The sequence below is a fragment of the Ascidiella aspersa genome, chromosome 5 (assembly GCF_963924565.1).
Source record: "Ascidiella aspersa chromosome 5, kaAscAspe10.2, whole genome shotgun sequence".
NCBI classification, from domain to species: Eukaryota; Metazoa; Chordata; class Ascidiacea; order Phlebobranchia; family Ascidiidae; genus Ascidiella; species Ascidiella aspersa.
This window is the reverse complement of record NC_139451.1, coordinates 18,477,015-18,494,047: the sequence shown is the minus strand read 5'-3', so window position 1 is coordinate 18,494,047 and position 17,033 is coordinate 18,477,015. Positions and strand designations below refer to the sequence as shown.

The following is a 17,033-nucleotide window of genomic DNA, read 5'->3' as shown; positions in this document are numbered from 1 at the left end:
AACACGGGGCTTAAAAATTTACACGGCATGTTATCATGCCATAGTGATAAAGAGTCCACACAGCATGGACGTAGAACCTCTGGTTTATTTCGAAACCTCTGGTTTATTTTTGAAACTTATTGCAGCGGTAATGTCTTTAACAGGTATAATTAAACTGGTAAATACACTATTTTATCTGGAAAACGCTGGATATTTCGTATAGTATTCTTTTTAACTCTCTGGTGACTTAAGTCTAGAGCAAGGGTCTCAAACTCAAAATGCTCTGAAGGTCAAATGGGAACGTGTAAAACACCCAAGGGCTGCAATTCACGATGAAATGTCACAATCAAACGATAACACAAACAAAAACATAATAAAAGATCAACACAAGTAGGTTGATGAGTTAGGCTAGTTGTTTTTTGTTCTGGCCACTTAACTGGCAGCGTTTTTCATGAACAAGGACCTCGATATTGGGCTTCAACTTGTCAGCAGAAACCAATCGCAGAGTTCCTTGTAGATGTTCATCAGTCATACGTGACCTTAGCACAGTCTTGTTGATCTTCATCGATGAAAAAAATTGCTCACATACGTGCTTCCAAACATAGCAATAATTCTTGCTGCAGCAGAGAGTAACTTCGGAAACCTTTCTCTTCTTTCTCGTGAAAGAAATCTATAAAATTCTTGAATTTCCATCTCTGCATACTTTTGCTTCAGAATAGTATCATATTGAAGTTCCACCAACTCCATTTGCAATTCCTCGGCTACATTGTCAATTTATATAGCAAATGGCGTTGAAAAAAGTCGAAACTTCGGCTCTAATATTTCAAATTCTGCAAAGCGCACGTCAAATTGCTAAATTAAATTAGACAACAAATCTGTATATTCTCTCATGCATTCAGCCTCAACTTTTCCTAAAGACTTCAGAGTTGAGAAATGTGGCACATTGCTGGGAACGCATTGCCGGTGGGAACGCATTGCCGGATGTCCTTTACGGTCGCAACTAATTGTTTCTCCACATTTGTAGCTAAATCTGTGACCCTACTTGCAACTGTATTTGGGGATAAGCTTAAACCTTCAAACAGTTTTTTTTACATGGACATAAAATGTCACTTGCTTTTACAAGACATTCTTTTATGAACAAACCCTCGGTAACGGGCCGTGATGACTTTGCTATCATTTCATTGATAACAAAACTCGCTTTTACAGAATCTTCAGAGAAAAAACAAAACAAAAAACAAACCATCATATTTATCGCGGTGCATTGTATCGAAGTGCCGACGCATATTATACTCCTTCATAACAGCTATCTTTTGCTGGCAAATAAGGCAATGACAAATACCTCTGACCGCGGTGACAAAATATAACTCCTCCCACTTATTTTGAAAAACTCTCCTTTCGTCTGTGATTTTTCTCTCTTTCGAAGCAGAAGACATGTCTAATTTGGCTTTTGAAACCATAGCAATTTATTCAAACAAGACTAGCCTGCACCTCGACAATCAAATTGAACAATGACCAAGTCCACTAACGCCTGACTGGCGCAATTTACAATGGTATTGTGACAACTGTTCAGATGTGAATAGGCAATGTGACGTAATAGTAGATATTTTACCGCATAAATGGTAGCGTTTGAAGGAGATGTGATAGTGAAGTTCGATGAGTAGTTTCAGGTTTTCAGAGCAATTTTAGAGTGAATTTTAACTTCTCAAATTTGAAAAAAACATATGTGACACTTAATATTGTCAAGTACTTGGAAATCCAACATTTTAACGCGGGCCGCATGCGGCCCGCGGGCTGCGTGTTTGAGACCCTGGTCTAGAGTCTGGCCGCGTACACGACCGTAACTGTTTAAAAGTTGTTTTCCTATTTCTGTTGAATGTCGAGTACAAATTGCGATTTTTGTTTCTGAAAACAGTTGGCGGCAGACTTGCCCACAATGCAACAAAAATTTAGGGCTTTAGGCTTTGTGCGGAAACACATTATTAAATATGTAGAAACAGTTTTAATGTTGTAGCCCTAATTACAAACAAACTTGCTTTGCCGGGGATTGAATAACTCTTTTTCTTTACAGCACCTTATTATTGTGTCTAATTCAGGCCTGTGAGATTTAAAAGGGTACAAGAGTCGAAAGAAAGGTGTTTTACGAGGGTCGTGATTACTAATATAATGGTCGAATAAGATATATCAACACGCAAAAACAAATAAAATGGCATTCGAATAAACGCACACAAGTGCAGTACAAACTTCTTATTGATAAAGTCATGCAAGACATAAGCAAGTCCTCACTTAGGCTACCGGTATTTAAAATCTTAATCAACTATATTTGTTATGCCTACTAAAAGGTTGTTGCCTGGTCTATCCAATCATTAAAGCCGCTTTGGGTTCGTTTTATCTCACTAGTAAGATTAGTCGGACTGTCATTTTTCAGTATAAAAAGATTCAATTCAAATTTCAACCTAACCAGATATTTGAAAAATCAAAAAACGTAATATAGGCTATGTCTCAGTGGTTCTTAAAGTGGTGAATGGTTCCACCCTGGGTGAATGAAATGTTTTAATGTTCTGACGGGGTCGCACAATTATACCGTTTCGTATCTAAACTGTGCAAAAATAGAATGCTCGCAAATGAATATGTTAACTGTTACTTTATATTATGTTGCTTGTTGCTGCGTCAAGCTTGAAATTTCTATTTGCACTTATTCTAAATAATGTGTTTAACTTTGTTGTTATAAAAATATAACGGATGGTTAAGTTTTTTTTTTATCGTAGTACATATATGGCTTAAGTATATTTTGTATAAAACACAAATATCATAAAACATCAGGGAATACTCTGGGGTACCCAAGTCCTTGCCTTCCCTAAAAACTAAATATATTTTTTCGTATAATCACATGAGAAAAAATACATAATAACTGCTTATACTTTCAATACTGCTTATACTGAACTCGAACATTACTTTATAAGTTAGTCCGTTGGACTCGCTGGTGTTCATTTTGTGATTTTTTGTGACACCTGTCCCTGTTTGTGACGTATCAACCAAATCGTCAGTTAAAAAAACCCTCATACTTTGCGGCCGCTCGCGCGGTTTTGCCCAGCAACCTCACAGCGTCACATGTAGCCTTTCCACATTTTTTATTTTAGATCTATTTAAAATGAACTAGTTTTCTAATAAGTTGTTTAAGTTTCAACATGGATGTATCATTCTTAAAACAAATTTTTTTGCTCATATGATCTATATTGCAAGTACCTATAGATTTTCTATAACAGTGTTTGTCGCCTGAAAATTATTCTCTCGGATTACAAAAAAGCACTCGATCCGTTAAAAATTAGTGCATTTCTAAGCAAAAAGGTCTACAAAAATTAGGGCATCTAAAGGCAGACTGTATAAATTATAGCGTCACGCTTTACCTGCCTCATAGTGACAGTTTGTTCTACAAAGAATTATTCCAGAAAATCTCATGAACACACGTGTGCTACGTTAAGAATAGATTGCGTGATTTTACTGGCTTGTATAGGTTGCCGAAACGTTGGTTAACAATTACAATTACCAGAGGATCTATTTTTGATTTATATATGAGTAGTATATTAGGTTACTACAGGTCGTACCCCAAAAAATGTGTTTTGATTAAGCTTTCCTACCATAAAAAATGTGTTTAATACAGGGAGTCGAACCGTAATCGAACCAGAACTTTATGAACCGGTTTTGGTCCAATTTTTCCCGAATCGCAACCGAACCTGAACCGGTTTTAAACCTGTCAATAAAAGCGGTTCACTCCAGCATGACGTCACAACTTCTATTTTACAGAGTTAATCTATGCCATGTTCAAAATTTTATGAAAAATAATGAATAGTGATTACATAAAACGTTAGTTTTTTATTTTTCAGATATTTCAATAAGCAGCTTTTTTACGCCGCGTAGCTCTACATTTATTGACCCACATTTTTATCTCATATTGCATCTGTCGCAACACGTCAGCACATCAAGTTAATTCTTTGTTTTATCGCCTTAATGTTACGTCACGGAAAGTTTTTGTTTAAATTCGATTGCCGATATCTCTTGCTAGAGTTTGCAACGAATGCCTTGTTACACCAATTTTTATGCGTCAGAGCTGTATGTGATGTTACGTATATCCGTTTAATGTGAGCGCTTTGTTTTGAAATTCGCCTTATTGTCAACAATCCATTATTTTTAGAATCGAACGCCAGTTACGTCGCAATGTAGATCGAAGCGCTTTTGTTCAAGCCATATTTGGACAAAAATATTATTTCCGTCTATAAGAGTCGAGAGAAAAAGGTTTAGACCACGCCTTGTTATCACGTGATATTTTGTTAAGTATTATAAGAATTAATGACGTAAATCTTTCTTTATCGCAGAAATTTTCTTAACTGATTCTCGTCTATAAATAGCGTGTTCAATCAATATAAAGAGAGAGAGAGAGAGATAGAGGCTTATATAGCTTCTACTCAGACAGCAAACTTGAGTGCTTTTGTGACTGAACCAGTATCAATCAGTATCAACCAGTATCAACCAGTATCACCCAGTACTGCCTAGTGCAGAGAGGCTTTTACAGCTTTTACTAAGACAGCAAAATTGACTGTTCATGTATCTGAACTAAAGGAAAGAATTGGACCTGAATGGCCTCACGAAGACAGGCCATCTCAAATCTTGTAGGAGTGTGGTCGATTCATCTTGGCAATTATATAAATGAAGACTCATTAATCCGGACCCACACCCCTATAAATTGATGCCCGCGAGTGAGGAACGAACCACCTGCAAACTACTTTCCCAAGAAGACTGAAGAAACGAAGCTCAAAGAAAAAATATGTGCCTTAATCTGTATGGACCACCTACAAACGGCCGCCTAAAAACTGTCATGTTTGGAACTTGCAAGAAGCCAGCTTTAGAAGAAATTAATCTCATCGAAAGATACGTGAAGAGACGCTCCATAGCGTCAGCAAAGCATTTGCTTGGAATTCGAAACACGAAATACAAACAAGCGTTGCCGATAAAGACATCACCACCGTTTGGAATCATGGAAAACGAAACGGAATTATGGATTTCACAATAACTGATTCTGCCTAGTTTATCAGGTGAAAAATCTATTATACTTTTAAAATAAAAACAAAATTATATATATAATAAGTAAAAATATCGACTGAAAGGTCTGTAAATTGCTTTAATGCGACTTTTTATTAAACCATTATGTATCGCATTTCGCAAATTATGTATAGTCTATATCTATGAAGTCTAAGCTTAAACATCGATCGCACGATATTTTGATAAATGTTAAAAGAGCTTAATTTTTGTGCTTGGAGCTCAATAGTTTGAAATCAACGCGTTAAACTTGTGAATCATGATTTAATTTTGTTGTGCACGAAATAATTTTGTGTTAAATTTCCGAATTCTTTTAAATATTTGGTACGGTTTTGGGTTTTAGTTTAGGGAACTCTCGTCATACGCAGCCGCGTTTAGTTAGGTAGTTAAAAAACAAACACGAGTCTAAATACCTCGAAGAAAAGCATAATGATTTTTCCACACGCGAAATATATGCTTCAAAATCGTGTAAGTCTATAAACACGAATTAGGGATAAGCCCATTACCTGCCTTTGTTAAAATTAATAGTGAAAAAGCAGCAATTTCAAAGCGTATTTTCTTGTGATGCGTCGTTATTTTAAAACTTACATTGAACAAATTGTGCAAACTAAAAAATGCAAAATTTTTAAGGAAATGTTGCTCAATGTTAAAAATCAATAAAATTTAAAATTGTATTGAATTGCAAAAGATGTGTAACGTGAGTAAATATATATTCCAGTAATTAATTGTCTCAAACTTTAAATGTAACCTGTCGCGCCTATATATATATATATAAGTATAGAAAATATGTGTGTCTATAACCAAAATTTAAATAACTTGAATACTGAGTGTTGCTACAGATAATTTCGAACACACATCTGCCGGAAAAATATTTTGAAATTTCAGAAAACAAACACAACAAGCGTTGGACAAAGCGATAGATCGAGATGCAACGCGCAAAAACAACGGCTTCCTGGTGACGTCAGAATTGCAACGCACCGTGCAGGGATTTTCTCCTGCAAGCCGCACAGATTTCCTGAAAAGCAAAAAGCCACAGCAAACTGCTCTGGCGTGTCGATGAAACACATTTCAAGCAACCAGCGAACGCTGACATCAAAATCCTCCTTGCCAGTTCAGGCACAAACGAAAATTTTCTCGAGGAATCAGGAATCGAACCAAAAACAATTGCGCAAATGCGTTGAATGATCGGACAATTTCGCGTCCAATGCTCCATAAGCATTTCACAACAGCTGAAACACAACACACGAAAACAATTGGAAAATAATGTCATTCCTATATATTCGAAATGACTGCAAAACCTTTGCAAAGGGAGTATTTGTCGCAACACGTCAGCACATCAAGTTAATTCTTTGTTTTATCGCCTTAATGTTACGTCACGGAAAGTTTTTGTTTAAATTCGATTGCCGATATCTCTTGCTAGAGTTTGCAACGAATGCCTTGTTACACCAATTTTTATGCGTCAGAGCTGTATGTGATGTTACGTATATCCGTTTAATGTGAGCGCTTTGTTTTGAAATTCGCCTTATTGTCAACAATCCATTATTTTTAGAATCGAACGCCAGTTACGTCGCAATGTAGATCGAAGCGCTTTTGTTCAAGCCATATTTGGACAAAAATATTATTTCCGTCTATAAGAGTCGAGAGAAAAAGGTTTAGACCACGCCTTGTTATCACGTGATATTTTGTTAAGTATTATAAGAATTAATGACGTAAATCTTTCTTTATCGCAGAAATTTTCTTAACTGATTCTCGTCTATAAATAGCGTGTTCAATCAATATAAAGAGAGAGAGAGAGAGATAGAGGCTTATATAGCTTCTACTCAGACAGCAAACTTGAGTGCTTTTGTGACTGAACCAGTATCAATCAGTATCAACCAGTATCAACCAGTATCACCCAGTACTGCCTAGTGCAGAGAGGCTTTTACAGCTTTTACTAAGACAGCAAAATTGACTGTTCATGTATCTGAACTAAAGGAAAGAATTGGACCTGAATGGCCTCACGAAGACAGGCCATCTCAAATCTTGTAGGAGTGTGGTCGATTCATCTTGGCAATTATATAAATGAAGACTCATTAATCCGGACCCACATCCCCTCACATCCGAACCGGAACATTTTTGAAATGCTCGAAACCGAAACCGGAACTGAACCGGATTCTGAAAAAATCCTTGAACCCGAACCGAACCTGAACCGGAAAATTCAAACGGTTCGACTCCCTGGTTTAATACGATCACCTATAATCAGGGAGTCGAACCGGAACCGAACCGGAACTTTATGAACCGGTTTTGGGTCATTTTTTTCCGAACCGTAACCGAACCTGAACCGGTTTTTATAAGATTTTAAGGAGCCGAACCGGAACTGAACCGAATAATTTGAAAGTAGGCCTACCTGCATGAACCTTAACCGAACCCGAACCTGTAAACAAAAGCGGTTCGCTCCAGCATGACGTCACAACTTGTATTTTACAGAGTCAAGTTACGCCATGTTCGAAATTTTATGAAAAAAATATGAATATTAAATAAAAAAAACCGTTCATTTTTTATTTTTTAGATACTTCAATATTGAGTTGCTGTTATTTTAATATTTTTAAAAGTCACGGAACTTAGATTAAATGACTTACAATTCAAAGATTATTCTCTACATTTATCGACCCACATTTTGAGATTTAACGCAAATTATATTGTATCTGAACCGGAATTTTATGAACCGGTTTTGAAATAACGATGGTCGAACCGGAGCTGAACCGGAACTTTTAAATTACTCCGAACCGAAACCGGAACTGAACCGGATTCCGAAAAAATTCCTTGAACCCGAACCGAACCGAACCGAACCTGAACCGGAAAAGTCAAGCGGTTCGACTCCCTGCCTATAATCCTATAATATCCTGACTAATAATAGAAATTTAGTTTGTCATGCTTGTGCATCTAGTAAAAACGAACTAAATGTGGCTAGATGCCTAGATCGTACGTCAACTTATTTCATTGGCATTTAGGTCGAACTTTTACCTCCGTGCGCGCTTTTGCTTTTTGTAACGGCTATAGGGCTACCTGAGAGTCACCTAAACAAATGAAGCCTAGTCTTTGTATCAACGGGGCAATTAAAGTGGACAGCTTTTGTGTGCTGTATCACCCGATCCGTTAGAAATCAGTGCATTTCTAAGCAAAAAGGTCTACGACAATCAGGGCATCCAATGGCAGAAAAGTCTAGACTTTTAGATCTTGAGATCCTGGCAATGCACTGATTTGGACCTTTAGGTAAACTCCCGGCGAAGATAAATTAAAAATATTCATTAAAAGTTCAGAAAAGATAACAAAAAATATGAGACAGGATTAATAACACTTGACCCACCTAAACCCTAACGCTAACCCGAATCCTAACCCAAATAATGTGCGTTATTTTAATAATTCTTTAAATGCTAGGGAAAAAAGCCCAACTCGGATGGTTTCTCGTCCATTGTATTTAAGATTATTACGTCACAAATTGAGGTATATATTGGGACCAGAAGCGTTATAATTATTAAATTATCGCACATTATTTGGGTTAGGGCGTTGGTTAGCGTTTGGTTGGGTCAAGTATTGTTAAACTTAATCTTCTTATGCACATTTGTTAATGCAAATTAGTGCATTGTCCAAGACCTCAAAGTATAAAAGTCGGACTTTTTGATCCTTCTAATGCACTGATTGTCGTAGACCTTTTTGCTTAGAACTGCACTGATTTCTGACGGATGGGGTGGCTGTATTATTTCATTGAACCGTTTCCATTATCTTGCGTTTTGTAATTGGTCTAAAATAGTGATTCGTGCAACTTAGTATTATACCGCGTTCCGTAATGTGGGGTCACAAAGCATACATTAGAGTTAATTTACATAACATTTCACTAAATTGCTTGTACCAGGGGGGCACAAGGCCATACCCTCTAAGCATAATCTCTATAAAATGTTTAAACCCTAAAACAAATGATCTGCTTCTCACCAAAAGACGCTTGAGTCTCTCGATTTATCCAGTTTGATATATTGCAAGTTTTGGGTCACCGTAAAAAAAGGTTGGGAAACCCTGTTCTATAAAATATCAATCGTTTCAAAATTGCCTCCGTGTTACTGATACTTAATCAGCCAATGTTGTATAATGATTTTCTATAGTCTTTCTTGTTAATTGGTTTTGTTGATGCCAATTTCAGAGGTCTTGCATTTTTTTTAATATGTTTGATGTCAAAAAGTGGACAAGTAAAATTAAGAAAAGCATCACAGTTCAAGCCACCTCTGTGGAGTATGAATAAAACAACCAACGTCCGACTCCAGCCTAGTTAACTGACTCCACATTGAGTCCCGTCTTTGACAACATAACCCTGCTCCCATGACATAACCGAAATAGTGTGTATAGATATTAATCCACGAATGGTGGAAACTGTATAATTCTATCCACTTTAACGATTTACAGTGTGCTGCCTTAACGGGTACCATGAGCATGTGTCGGACTCGAGCTGTCCACATTCAGGTAAAGAAAACCGATATTCCGCTCATACTCAAGAAATTGAAGCCTGTCCTGTATATTAATGTGCTAATTTGTATAGGTAATAAATAACTCAACAGTTATGTGCATTAGTTTCAATTAATGGTATATATTAGGATGTACTGGGCTAGTCTGTATTCTGGGCAATTCTACAACAGAGATAATAAATTATGCACATAACTATAAAAACAGTCGCTCATGAATTACAAAATTGCACACCTAAATAAAGCTCAGTGGTGCAAAAAGTTGTTTGCGCGCTTCAAAAATTTGGAGCTGTATACCCAAGATCTAAATGCAGACCACATCCCAAGTATATTGTTTTGGTAGGCAAAAACATAAATCATTATTCAAAAAGAAGGAATGTGGGTCGATCTTATGTTCCAAGTCTGATCCGTCAAAAACCTGATTCTGTGTGTTGATAAACTTTCCACAGCCCTGCTTTAAGCTCACAAAATGTAATTGGTTTAGAATAACCTGTGAGTCCACGGTGTTTATTATAATTAAGATCTGGGATAATTCTTTGAATTATAATTTTTCAGAGTAATATGTGCTGTGCTTTTCACTGTTAGCTTGTGGAACATCAATTTAAAGCTGAATTTGATGAAAACTTGGAATTTCTGATAGCCTTATCAACATTACCTACTGCAGAATGTCAACATGAACGGCCAAGCTGTGACAAACAGTGTTTTTAATCAAGAAAACCATAACATGGAAAACGTACTCATTCAACGTATTTTAAATCGGCAAGATGGTTTACCTGTGGTTCTATTAACTCGAACAAAACTCTCAAGTATCAAACGTGCATGTATGATCAAAACTGAGTGTAAGCATCCAGATTATTTTCTTTAAAGTAGCGAATATATTTAATTAAATAATTGTTAATTTGTTAAAAAGTATTTCTATATACAATAAAATGTTTTGGTTGTATTACTAAATTAAAGTTAAAACTCTCCTGCAAGTATTTTATATCAGTATGTATATTATATATATAACTTAATTTTTCTATAAACTATTCTTTTTGTGGTAATAACTATGTATGTATTGTGTATATATAAGAATGCATTTAAAAATCAGTTAATCCATAAACTATTTGTTGGTTTATTTTGTTGTAGGCGATCTAAAAGATGACATCAAGCCTCCCAGTGTTCACCATATTACTCAATTTGCTGCAAGTTTTAAAACTCGGAGAAAGGTCATTGGTGCAACACAAGATCACATAGCTAACGTTCACTCTCATTTAAACACAGTGGTAATTAGTCCATGGACTTTATCAAAGTAAGTAAAACTGAATTGTAGTTTATCGCAATTATACCTAGACACACTTAATAAAATTGCTTTATACACTCATTAAGTCTACACAAGAAACGTTTTTGAACTAAAATTTGATTAACACTTCAATTTGCAATATATGTTGTTATAACAGTTTTGGCTAATTTATTTAGATTTGAAAACCTTGAACTACCAATAGAACAAGCTAAAAAAATGTATCCTATTTTAAAAAAGTGGATTCAAGAAGCAGAACTTGGTGATAATAAGGTTAGTTTGATAAAGAGATGTATATGTGAATTACATGCCAAGTACTAATTCATTTTTTAAAGAAATTTTGTGATGTTTTTTAACTACATATAAATAAAGAGTTTATTTAATAAAATCCAATTAAAATATTGTATTAGCTACAATTTTTTTAATTTACTAAATGTTTTATTATGCATTTGTCGAAATAATGTTTTGTAGAGTTGCAAAGGTGAAAAAAGCAAAAGAAAAAAGAAAAAAACCCCAAGATGTTTTAACGTTCGACAATTAAGAAAGCTGCATGATATATATACGATAAACAAGAATCCTAGTAAGTAAGTGCAAAGATAAAGCAGTACTGCATAAATTAATTATTAAGAATACTGTTAAATCTCAGTTTTATGTATACCCTTGAAACTTTTTGTCAATCTTTTTCACTCCAAAATTTTTATAATCTTTTGTAATTATTAGTCAACTGCAACATATGTTTTGTAGAATAATTGTCGAGGAATTAGCAAATGATATAGATTGCAGCGAGAAGTCAATCTTAAACTGGTTTGAGGAAAGAAGGTATAATTTTTTTTTATTGAATATTTCAATTATTTTTAAATGAGGTCACAAAACAATATTTAGCGAAAGTTAAACAATAAAGCTAGCTATATTGTGGCTTTTGTACATGCGTAATTGGAATTTATAACTAGCTAATATATTGAGTTTTTTTTAGAAAAAAGGTAAATCAAGAAAAGGAAGAGAAGGAGAGTTGTACTCCACGTAAGTAAATGACAATATAACATTAATCTAACAATATATTTTTAAAATTAAATCCTGTGTTGTGACCATCTTGCATAAACAAGTGATTATTTAAAGGAAGGAAGTCGCAGTGAAAAAAAAACAGTTATTTGTTTGACAGAAAAACTTTGAGTTATTGGGCTTTGTAAAATCAGGGTGTATTAAAGAAATCACTGAAAAAAGTAAACAGTTTTACACTTTTGCGATACACAATTTTATTCGCAACACTCAATGATAAATGCGTTTAAGTTATACTTGCTAACTTCTAGCATAACTGAAGACCAGGCGAGCATAAAGGAGGCATTAAAATGTTTAGTTTGGGTGAAAAAATCCTAAAAACGTTACTTACCGGTTGCAAAACCTTGATTCATGCGAAGTGCAAAAAAAACTGGGTTTTACCAACATATTGCGTACTAGTTCACTCAAGAACAATAAGTGTTTTTATGATTAGTTCTATGATAACATAACTACTTTAAAAAAATATCAATGTCCTGAATTCAAGCCAAAATCCTGGGTCCTCTCTGGAAAAAAGTATTTCGGCCATGACAAAAAAGTAACTTGACACTGATTAAAATTGCCTATTGCTTATCATACCATATCGAAAACAAAAAACAATTAAAAGAGAAACACATTAGAAGTTTAATTTCAAAATATGAGTGGCTGCAAAGTTCGGAATTTGTTGCATTGACCATTTTTATTGTGATTCCACTATTAAGGGTTTGGTGGTTATTTTTTTTTCTAAATATCTTGTTTATATTACAGTTCAGAAGGACCATTCAATGCATGAAGAAGGAGTTTTCGTCCAGAAAAAAAAGCGCATGTCAAAAATAGAGGTGTTAAGCGAACAACTTCTAAGAAATTCAAAGAATCACGATAAGCTATTTGAGGAAGCTATTTCACCAAACAATTTACAAAAACAGAAAGTAAGTAAATATCTATACCTCATTTACCAAGATATTTATGGTGGTATACTCAGTGTTTTGTAATTTAATATTATGTATCATAATTTTTTGGATATGCCTTTGTTGTTTAAGAACGATTGACTTAAAATTCAGTTTGTACACGAGCATTTAAGCCGAAGTCATTATAATTATTTTGAACTTTATCAAACTCACAACTTTTTTCATCTCGAGCACCATTTAGGTAACAATCAACAACACAAAAACTATGCAAAATGCAAAAAAATACTTCATTTAACTCTGTCAAGATGTATGCCAGATTTGCACGAGGATGTATCAAACCTATATTTTCTTTTTCAGATTCGAAAAGAAATCATTGAACACACAATGAATTTGAAAAAGTTATCATACCATGAAAGAGTTCACTATTTCAAACAAAAAGAAAAAACCTAAATATTTTACCTAAATCATAAGAAAATTACACATGACAGTTGCAAAGAAGTAAATTTCCAACCGCACTTCTCCAATTTCCTGGGGTACATTATACAACGAAAATGTTTGTAACAGCTCTGTAAAAAAGTTTGTTATCTATTCATTATAAATTTTAAGGCAAAATATTTTTTTACCTTTTAAAGAATTTCAAAATGTAGTATTTGAGCATTATAAATGTTGAATGTTTTATGTTTAATTAGACTGCAAAGTGTCTAATGGTTGTGAAATATCATGCCAGTTTTTTTTTTCTTTTTTTATACTAAAATAAAAAAAATCAGCAAAAAACAATCTTGTTCTTGTGTGGATATTGTGAAACATGATTTTCAGTGACAGATTTAATGAGTTTAGCCAAAATGCTAGAATGAACCATCATGGATATCTTTTTGCTAGTAGATTTTAATTGCAAAACAATTAAGTCATTCTTTTCAACAAGTTCAATGGAAACCCTTTCTTCTACCACACCAAGCACAATAGGCTTTTTAAGCAAGGAAATTTCATTACTAAATAAGTATTCTATGATATCACCATGAATAGTGACGAAGGACGCATGAAAGTTTAGCTGGAAACTGGCACACCAGTTTGTAGACATGGGTGTTTCAGCAGGCCGAAACATGTCTAAAATACAAAATGAATGTTCTCCAAGATTCACTATTAGATCTCCGTACTTTATAACACAAAACACAGAACTTGCATTTATGAGATCTAAAAAATCGATGTGTATTTCTCTGTCAGTTGTGGTGTAGGTCTTAGAAGACTTACTGCTTTTACAAATAGCAGTAAAGGAGCTAAAGGGAATTAATTCTTGCAGTTTTAAATGCAATAAACCACTAGAAAACTCCATTGAGAAACACTTTGAACCCTCTACAGAAATCTTAGCCAATGTGCTAATATTTTGCAACAGTGCATCTTTTTGCTGATTTATTTCTTTTAAAACATTTCTTCTTAATTCACATTCTTCAATACATTTTAGAATATGTTGTAGGTCCGATTCAGTTTTATCCTGGCAACGGTGTACTTTATTTAAACAAACATGACTTCTAAATGCACACAAGTTACCCGTGCAGTTCTCCAATCCATTTAAACAAATGTTTACAACTGATTTTTTTGCCCAAAAGGTAGTTCTGACGTCAAAACTCTCCAATTTTGGATAAAATTCCAACGTTTTTCCGCTCTTTGTGGTAACGTTTAAAAGTTTGTTGATCCTGTTGCTCGATGCATCAATACATTCTTCACCAACCGAATAAAGAAAGTGCACTTTAGTAAAACTCTCAATTGACTCATACCAAATCTGTCCATTTTTTAAAAAAATCAAAATTATTTTAAGACCGCAATTAAATGTATTTAGACCAAACAAGGAGATAAAAGTCTCCTTAGACACTTGCACATGGCTCGACCCGGGAGCTGTTGAAACAAGTTTAACAAATTGTATTTGACATAAAATGGTATTTGACGCTTCAATTTTTTTCAAGGCATATGTTAACAAGTCACTTTGAAAGCTGAATTGATTGTTTTTTAGTTCACTTTTAAACAGTATAATAGCTTGCGAACACCAGCCAACAAAGAAATCTCCAACACAACATAATCCATCTAAAAGTTCAAATTTTTTAGCAATGTTTTCCAGCTCTTTAAAACTACCAAGACCATTAGCTTTTATTAAGTCCAAAGGGATGCAGCTAAGCTTTCGAGAAAAGGGTAGGAGTTTACCATCTTGCTTTTCGTCATACAAATGAATGTTTGCCTCACTGCAAGCAATCAGTGTAAACTCATTCTCTGAGATGTGTGCATGGCACACATATTTTATCTCACAAGGAAGTTGTTCCACAATTTCCATAGTAACAGGTGTTTGGATTGTGATAAAGGAAATCTGAGAAATAGGAAAATTGTTAGGATTAATAGTACAAATAAAGTCATTGACAGTATATTCACTTGCTAAACTCAAGTTGACATGATAGGTATGCATTGCCCATCAAGTATATGTAGCAAAACAGGACTCAAGTGCGAAATGCATAGCTGACTACTACAACAGTGTAGTTTGTACTAGAGGTCAGCAATCAAAATGAATCCTATATAAATAAACATGCAAGTTATTTTTATTACTGTATTTAATTTCTATTTTAGAACCACATCTTAGGATAAACTTTAAAAACTTTGCACATGGTGAAACCATTATGAACTTTTTCCCTTTGTGCTTATAAGCTAAATAGTTATTTTTCGTTTGATTGACCAAATACATGATATAGATACTACAGCATGCTAAAATGTCTTCAGGTTTACACTTGAGATATTCCGATTACTAATGCAATGCGTAAGTATGGTATCGGCAATACTCCACTTGTGTTTTTCTTGGGAAAATACTTGAACAAATGTAAGGCAGAATAAGGTATGACGTAATGCTGCTTACTGTAGCTATTTATTTGGGTTTGGCAGGGTCAAGTATAGTTATATTTATCGCACAGGACCTTGGTCAATAGATGAAAAGAATATACATAGTATTATTTATTTTATTTTTTATTGTTGCGAGTAGCTGCATTAAGCATTATGTCATACCTTGAACAGCTCGAGGCTGTAACATTTGTTTTGTCAAAGTATTTTCCATTTCTTGATAGATTTTAGCAGTTTGTATTTGCGGAATTCCCCTAAACCCGATATATTAAATAATTTTTACTGAAGGACAAAGTTTACTCAATGCATTGTTTCTCAACCCTAGGTCCTGTGAGGACCTTTAACTGCTATTTAAAACTCAAATCCGCTCTATAAAAACAGCACCTGTAAGTTGGTCAATATACGAAGTTGGTAAAGTACTATTGTAGGGGTAATCTTGTTATTTGTTCTCACAAACAACTTTATGACGTGACGCGAACGCAGATAAACATTTGACCGTATCTATAAACAAGTAACACGGAGAGTCGGAGACGTTACCCGTTAACGCGCCTCTGCTAAATGCCTTGATGGCCAGGCGATGTGTACTAAAGCCTAACGAGACGGGATCTTAACTTAATCAGTAAATCGTAACTGGAACTGATTTGGACAATTTAACCAACTGAAATAATGTAACGGACAGATTTTATTATGCTGGACTGTGTTAGTATTGTACTATGGACTTTAAGCTATTCCTGTAAGTTGATTGCCGTTCTGATGTTCTCAATAAACTCAGATCCGTTTAATACCTTGATGTCGCTAAACTGTTAGAACACGCAACCTTTCACGCAACCTTCGATCAACCTTAACAAACGGAGCCGGATTCAATCATAGCAAAAACAGCATCAGCTTCAAACTAAATCAGTTTTAGCCCTGCAAATGGTGACCACCGCTTCAAGGAACGTTAATCAGCATCTGGAATTAAGCGCCGCCATAAAGCGTTACATCTGAAGCAACAAGTTTTCAAGAAGAAAATCTTTCATCGTTGGATCAGGCAAATCGTTCGAACCTTTCAACTTCATAACTCAGCCGCAATGTTCATTCGAATATAACCAACAACCAGAAGACGAAGGCAGTCTACGAGCAACGAACTTTCCTCATTATGTGTCGAACAAATTGCAACGAGCGCACAACTAAATGTTCACAAGAGAACAAGCGCCGCCAATCAACATTGGAGGAAATGGCACCGCAGCGATGCAAATCGCAATTCGCCGCTGGATGTCTTTAAAATTTGCTTAAACTGCTAAGCAAACAAGGTGAATGTCGATCTATATTACAAAAAAATATATTCAAAATCTAAGTTTACCGCCGATCGAAAGATCTGTTCATTTATATTGTGAAACACGG

General features: G+C 34.8%; 1 protein-coding gene across 1 annotated transcript; it reads left to right on the top strand.

The window, feature by feature from the left end:
- Positions 1-10,120: 10,120 nt before the first annotated feature.
- LOC146145191 (pituitary-specific positive transcription factor 1-like) lies at positions 10,121-13,533 on the top strand. The gene is made up of 8 exons (XM_083389847.1): positions 10,121-10,399; positions 10,689-10,851; positions 11,019-11,112; positions 11,311-11,423; positions 11,584-11,658; positions 11,813-11,859; positions 12,640-12,800; positions 13,137-13,533. Exons 1-8 carry the CDS (start codon positions 10,234-10,236, stop codon positions 13,227-13,229), a joined length of 912 nt encoding a protein of 303 aa, XP_083245973.1. The 5' UTR covers positions 10,121-10,233; the 3' UTR covers positions 13,230-13,533.
- Positions 13,534-17,033: the final 3,500 nt, after the last annotated feature.

What these genes read in the sequence shown, in the direction of transcription:
- LOC146145191 (XM_083389847.1), top strand. Translation starts at nt 10,234, where the DNA reads ATGAACGGCCAAGCTGTGACAAACAGTGTTTTTAATCAAGAAAACCAT. An exon ending in CAGAACTTGGTGATAATAAG is followed by an intron (nt 11,113 to 11,310) that starts GTTAGTTTGATA and finishes AATGTTTTGTAG; the next exon opens with AGTTGCAAAGGTGAAAAAAG. An exon ending in AACTGGTTTGAGGAAAGAAG is followed by an intron (nt 11,659 to 11,812) that starts GTATAATTTTTT and finishes AGTTTTTTTTAG; the next exon opens with AAAAAAGGTAAATCAAGAAA.